The sequence below is a fragment of the Salvelinus sp. IW2-2015 genome, unplaced genomic scaffold, assembly GCF_002910315.2.
Source record: "Salvelinus sp. IW2-2015 unplaced genomic scaffold, ASM291031v2 Un_scaffold1786, whole genome shotgun sequence".
NCBI classification, from domain to species: Eukaryota; Metazoa; Chordata; class Actinopteri; order Salmoniformes; family Salmonidae; genus Salvelinus; species Salvelinus sp. IW2-2015.
The window spans coordinates 32,101-39,226 of record NW_019943161.1 but is presented as its reverse complement, the minus strand read 5'-3'; the positions used below and the strand labels follow the sequence as shown (position 1 = coordinate 39,226).

The following is a 7,126-nucleotide window of genomic DNA, read 5'->3' as shown; positions in this document are numbered from 1 at the left end:
CCACACTCCCGTCGCCGCCCCTCCCCATGAGAGGGCCATTAGAAAGAGAAACAACATAAGCAAATCATAGATAATCACCTTGTGTGCGTTTCTAGTGTGTGTGTGCGCTAGTGTGTGGCGTGTGCCTAGTGTTGTGTTTGGGTGTGTTGTATCTACTGATAGACTCTGCTGTCGATTGTGTATCTACCTGATAGACTCGTGGTGTCTCGTGTGTTACCATGACAATTCTTTCCGCAGTGAACATTGACCATCTCTAAGAAGGGATTACTGGGCTGTTTAGGACTGCCTAACTTCTTAGGTGATGCTCTCTGGGAGGACACACACACACTACCACACACACACACCACACACCACACACACACACCACACACACACACACACACACACACACCACACACACACACCACACACACACACGACAACACACAAACGGTTTCTTGTTTAGGTGGAAATTGTGTCTCAGACATATTTGACTGGCAGCATTTTATTTTACCGGACATTTCAGAAATGTTCCGACCCATATGCATTGAGTACCTGATTATGGCGTCCCCACGGTGTTCGAGATGACTATTTTAGTTTCATGCATCTTATCTTAACAGGACATGCATGTCGAGGATGGTAGAATCCCTTCTTTACTAAAAAGCTCCAATGCCCACCATTTTTCCTCAGCCATCAAGATGGGTAACGAACAGCAAAATCACTAGCCTATGTCCAATCTACTATCCCCCATAAAATAGAAAAGTTTCCCTTATTCTATTGGTCACTTTCGAGAAATACAAATTATACCTAACAGACTCTGGGACAGTTGTGGATGATAGATCCCAAATTCATACAACCAGCCTGGCTACATTAAAGAAAAAATACATTAAAAATATAATTATTATAAAAGAAATGCAACAGGTCACAATGTTTAGCTTAAAAATGTTGACAATCTACGCAGGCTGTAGGGCTACGCCAAGGCAGTAGGTACGCAAGGCTGTAGGCTACGCCAAGGCTGTTAGCTAGCAAGGGCGAGGCTACGCAAGGCTAGTGCTAGCAAGGCAGTAGGCTACGCAAAATGTTCGTTAGCATAATGCCTAAGTTAGCAGGCACACCACTCTGTCGCCATATAGTGAGCGGTTCCTCATGTCCGATTGAAAGATAGAAAGAGGAGGAGATCTCAAGATGTAAATAGCATGGGATGCTAATTATTGACATTAGAATAATTTCAACAACCCCTAGCACGGGGATTTGCTAAATGATGAACTAGAATTTATCAACAACCTTAGCTGTGCGATGTCTAATATGAACTAGAATAATCAACAACTAGCATGGGATGTAACTATGGACTAGAAAATCATCAACTAGCATGGAGATGCTAATATGACCTGTATAAACATCACAACTAGCATTGGGATGCTAATATGACTAGCAATTATTCAACAACTAGCATGGGATGCTAATATGACTAGGATTATCACAACTAGCATGGGGTTGCTTATATGACTAGATTTATCAACAACTAGCATGGGATGCTAATATGACTAGGATATATCAACAACTAGCATGGAATGCTAATATGACTAGGATTAATCACAACTAGCATGGAGTTGCTAATATGACTAGAATACGATCAACAAAATAGCACTGGCATGCTAATATGACTAGTAGTATACAACTGATGGATGTCTAATGACTAAATATCAACACTAGCACGGGATGCTAATATGACTAGGATTATCAACAACTAGCATGGGTTGCTAATATGACTAGGATTATCAACAACTAGCACGGGATGCTAATATGGACTAGGATATCAACAACTAGCCCGGGTGCTAATATGACTAGGATTATCAACAACTAGCATGGATGCTAATATGACTGTAGGATATCAACAACGTTGGGTTTGCTAATATGACTAGAATTATCAACAACTAGCATGGGATGCTAATATGACTAGGATTATCAACAACCTAGCATGGAATGCTAATATGACTAGGTTATCAACAACTAGCCATGGGTTGCTAATATGACTAGAATTAAAAACAACTAGCATGGGGTGCTAATATGACTAGGATTATCAACAACTAGCACGGGATTGCTAATATGACTAGAGATTATCAACAACTGGATGGGTTGCTAATATGACTAGAATTATCAACAACTAGGCATGGGTGATGCTAATATGACTAGGATTATCAAACAACTAGCATGGAATGCTAATATGACTAGGATTATCAACAACTAGCATGGGTTGCTAATATGACTAGAAATTATCAACAACTAGCATGGGATGCTAATATGACTAGATATCAAACAACTAGCCATGGGCTTGCGTTGACTATCTGCAAACTATGCTTAGATTAATCAACAACTAGCATGCCCGATGCTTATAAGTATGGACCTAGGATAGATCTCTCTCTCTCTCTCTCTCTCTCTCCATCCATCCCTCTCCCTCTCCATCCCTCCCTCTCTACTTCCCTCTCTCTCTCTCTCCATCCATCCCTCTCTACTTCCCTCCCTCTCAGTGCTCTGGTAAAGCAGGTGAACAAGTCGATAGATGGAACAGCTGAGGATGATGAAGAGGGAGTTCCTACTGAACAGGCCATCAGGGCAGGACTGGAACTACTCAAGGTATCTCTCTCTCTTTATCCTCTCTGATTACCTGTGCTTTCTCTCTCTGTTGTCATTCACCCCCCCTCCCTCTCTCTCTTTTTATCCTCTCTGATTACCTGTGCTTTCTCTCTCTGTATCCTCTCTGGCTACCTGTGCTTTCTGTCTCTGTTGTCATTCACCCTTCTCTCATCCCCCCCTCCCTCCAGGTCCTGTCGTTTACCCACCCGGTGTCGTTCCACTCTGCGGAGACGTTTGAATCCCTGCTGGGCTGTCTGAAGATGGATGATGAGAAGGTGGCCGAGGCGGCGCTGCAGATATTTAAAAACACAGGCAGCAAGATGGAGGAGAGCTTCCCTCACATCAAGTCGTGAGTTTAATGTCAAATGTTTGTGTTGCATTCGATGTGTACACACACACACACACACACATACACACATACACACATACATACACACACACACACACATACACACATACATACATACATACATACATACACACACACACACACACACACACATACCTACACATACACACACATACCTACATACCTTCCTCGCATCAAGTCGTGAGTTCACTTTTTCCCGCTTTCCTTTTCTTGATGTATAGAAATGTTTCCCCATAAAGCTCTTTGATTGTGTTCCCTTGGTGTTATTATTAGACTGAAGTCGCTGGGACAGCCGACCACGTCAAATAATCATCTTTCTATAGATTAGAACATAACGAGTCGGCTAATGTCTCCAACAGGTAGGGTAGAAAGTCTTGGAGATTTTTTTGGACATTGCATCCCATTGAACAAGCTGCTGTGGTGTGTAAAACAGCCTTCTAGTGTATGAATGTGTATTATAGAACTRGTTGTTTGGATCCTGGATGCTGATTGGTTGATAGTTCGGGAGGCCTGTCAACAGTTCCATTTGAACTATCCAAATGTAACACGTCATCCACTGTACCACAGCCCAGTCAGGCAATTCATAAACCTCATCTCCCCGGGGAAAATCAGTCTCTTATTTCCCCATAATTCCTTCCTCTAAATTTCTCCTCGTGTCCCCCTAGTGTTCTGCTGCCAGTACTGCAGACCATTTGGTTTGTTACAGTGGGGGTCCTTCCTCTAATTGGCTCTCCTCTTGTCCCCCTAGTGTCTGCTGCCAGTACTGCAGACCATTTGGTTTGTTTACAGTGGGGGTCCTTTCCCCTAATGCTCTCCTCTTGCCCCCTAGTGTTCTGGTGCAGTACTGCAGACCATTTGGTTTGTTACTGTGGGGGTCTTCCTCTAATGCTTCTCCTCTTGTCCCCCTAGTGTTCTGCTGCCAGTACTGCAGACCAAAGCTGAAGAGAGGACCCCTCGCCAGGCCAAGTATGGCCATCCACTGTATCCATGCCATGTTCACACACAGAAGACACACACTTCGCTCAGATTTTGAGGTGAGTACCAGTCTGCCTTTACGATCTAAATTCTCCTAATATTTTACGCTTCTTCAGCGTCTTTCACTTAACTACATCACTTTATAAAATATTATACATAGTTATATTTAAATATTATATTCTAACCGGAAGAGCGACTAGAAAGCTTTCTGAATATTAATCTCCCATTGAAAGTTATTTTGGGGTCAAGGTTTAATCTGTGTCTAGGGAAACCGGCCTTGATGTTCTACACATGTAAACAGATGATAAAAGTAAATAGTTAAATGTCTTGTCTCTCTCTTCCCAGCCGCTGCAAAAAGGCCTGACGTTGAGGACCTGGATCAGCTGATAACTCCTCTCACCACTCTGGGTCACCTGGCTTGCTGGCCCAGAAACAGTTTGCCGCTTCCACTCAAATCACTGGTGGCCAACTTCATAGTCAAGGACCTGCTCATGAGCGACATGGTGGGCACACACACAGATACACACAGAACACGTCTTTTCATTTGAGAGGAGAAGCTATCGCAGTGTTCCTGGTTTTTAACATTCTCTGTTTATTGTGGATGTTGTGTTGTTGTGTAGATCCCAGGTAAGAAGACTACCAAGCTGTGGGTTCCTGATGATGAGGTGTCGTTCTGAAACCCTGGCCAAGGTTGGTTTCCCTTCTTCTTTACCTCCTTTCCCTTCTTCCTTTACCTCCTTCCCCAACCTCTCCTCTACCTCCTTCCCCAACCTCAGTGGGAGAACCCTGATTATACATTAAAACGTATTTCTAGTTAGCGACTGAAGAGTACCAGAACAGTCTATAACCTACCATTCCTACTGAGAATATGTCCTGCCAACATCATTATGAGGCTAAAAAGATGCATTTGCCTATGATTTGAGCAGTGTGGTGTCAGCGCCACCGTTGGCGGGCCCGGGGATGCCCCCGCTGCACCGTGGGGGCCGGGGATGCCCCCGCTGCACCGTGGGGCCGGGGATGCCCCCGCGTGCACCGTGCTGCCCCCGCTGCACTGAAGTGATACTCAGAAAGTAATGTTACGGGTTGGAAAGTCTGCTGTCCCCATTTCAAAGCAAAGGCTTGTAACCTCTCCCTCCTTCCTTCCCACTCTCTCTCTCTTTCTCTCTGTCTCGTGCTCCTCTCTCTGTCTCTCTCTCTCTGTCTCTCTCTCGCTCTCTTCTTCTCTCTCTCTCTCTGTCTCTATCTCTCTCACTCTCTCTGTCTTCTCTCTCTCTGTCCTCTTTGTGCCTCTCTGTCTCTGTCTCTCTGTCTCTCTCTTTGTGCCTCTGTCTCTCTCTGTCTCTGCGTCTCTCTCTCTTTGTCTCTCTCTTCTCTCTCTCTCTCTCTCTCTCTCTCTTCTCTACTCCTCTCTCTCTCTCTAACCTCTCTCTCTCTCTCTCCTCTGTGCGTCTCTGTGTCTGTAGATCCAGGGTATCAAGTTGATGGTGAGGTGGTTGGTGGGTGTAAAGAACACCCTGTCTAAGTCTGGTAACTCCACTCTGAGATTGCTGACTGCTATACTACACAGTGATGGAGACCTGACAGAGCAGGGCAAGATGAGGTAACACATCACATCACACACACACCACATCACTCACCACACACACACTCATCACACACACCACACACACAACACCACACACCAGCATTTACTAGGACTTTGACACACACCTGACACATTCTTCTCTCTCTTAACTCTCCACACCGCGCTCTCACTCCCCCTCCTCCCTCCCCCCTCCCCTCTCCCTCCCTCCCCCCACAGTTAAACCAGATATGTCCAGGCGGGGATGAGCGTTGGCAGCAGCGTGTGCCCTACTGAAGCGTGGCCACAGGAGCCCTGCTACCATGAGATCATCACCCTAGAGCAGTTACCAACTCTGTGGCCCTGGTCATCAATGTAAGAACACACACCTCTAAAACACTTTCCTAGACACACACACACATGTCTCTGTTCTTCTCTCATTTCAAAAACACCTACTCATCTACCTCCCTCCACCTCTCCCTCTCTCTCCCCCCTCTCTTCTCCCCCCTCCCTCTACCTCCCTCCCCTCTACCTCCCTCTACTCCTCCCTCTCTCTCTCCCCTTCCCTCTACCCCCACTCTTCCCCTCCTCTTACCCCCCTTCTCCTCATCTCTCTACCTCCCTCCCTTCTCTCTCCCCCCGTCAACCTCTCTTCTCCTCTCTCTCTCCTCTCACTCTCTAACCTCCTCTACTTTCCCCCTCTCTCTCCTCAACTCTCTCCCCCTACCTCATCTCTCCTCACTCTCTCTCCAGGCAGAGTGTTACCAGGTGGTCAGGTTTGTTGCCCAGAAGCTCCATAAGGGTCTGTGCCGCCTGCGTCTGCCCCTGGAGTCCTTGGCGGTCGTTGCCCTGTGTGCCAAGGACCCTGTGAAGGAGAGACGGGCCCACCCAGGCCAGTGTCTGGTGAAGACATTTACAATCAGGAGAGAGTATCTTAAACAACAGCTGCTGTCAGCGGTGAGGGAGATGGGGCGACACCACACACACACCACAAAAGTACACACACACACCAGGCAGTGTCTGCGTTCAATAATATCAACATCAGAGAAAGTCCTGGTTCTATTTAATCATGTCTTATTGGAACCAACAGTCCTGCGTTATATTTATCTGTCTATTGAAACCAAACCAGTCCATTGGTTTACTTTTAATCTCTTCTTTCTTTTATTTAACCTTTATTTAACCAGGTAGCTAGTTGAGAAACCAAGGTTCTATTTGCAAAACTGGCGACCTCCAAGATAAACCAAGCAGTGCCGACACAACAATCAACAACAGAGTTTTTACATGGGTAAACAATAAACAAGTCATAATACAGTAAGACAAACAAAACAAAAAATCTATATACAGATGTGCAATGAGCGTAGATAAGGGAGATAGACAATAAATAGGCCCATGGGTGCTGAGTAATTACATATGCAATTAAAAACGAATGTGAGATAGTGCACGAAGATTGATGGGCAAGTAGAGATACTGGGCTGCAAAGGAGCAAGATAAATAAATAATACAGTATGGGATGACGGTAGGTAGATAGATGGGCTGTTTACAGATGGGCTAGTACAGGGCAGTGACTGTGAGTGCGGTGCTTGACAGTGGTGCTTAAAGCTTAGTGA

The 7,126-nt window shown here is 45.5% G+C and overlaps 1 protein-coding gene across 1 annotated transcript in view; it reads left to right on the top strand.

The window, feature by feature from the left end:
• LOC112071966 (sister chromatid cohesion protein PDS5 homolog B-like) overlaps positions 1–7,126 on the top strand; it is a 97,663-nt gene that overhangs the window by 86,707 nt on the left and 3,830 nt on the right. Inside the window, 10 exon segments of the mRNA XM_070439582.1 lie at positions 2,377–2,613; positions 2,802–2,962; positions 3,893–3,950; positions 3,952–4,027; positions 4,304–4,461; positions 4,579–4,629; positions 4,631–4,648; positions 5,422–5,558; positions 5,861–5,894; positions 6,273–6,476. Coding sequence (XP_070295683.1) covers positions 2,377–2,613; positions 2,802–2,962; positions 3,893–3,950; positions 3,952–4,027; positions 4,304–4,461; positions 4,579–4,629; positions 4,631–4,648; positions 5,422–5,558; positions 5,861–5,894; positions 6,273–6,476 — 1,134 coding nt within the window.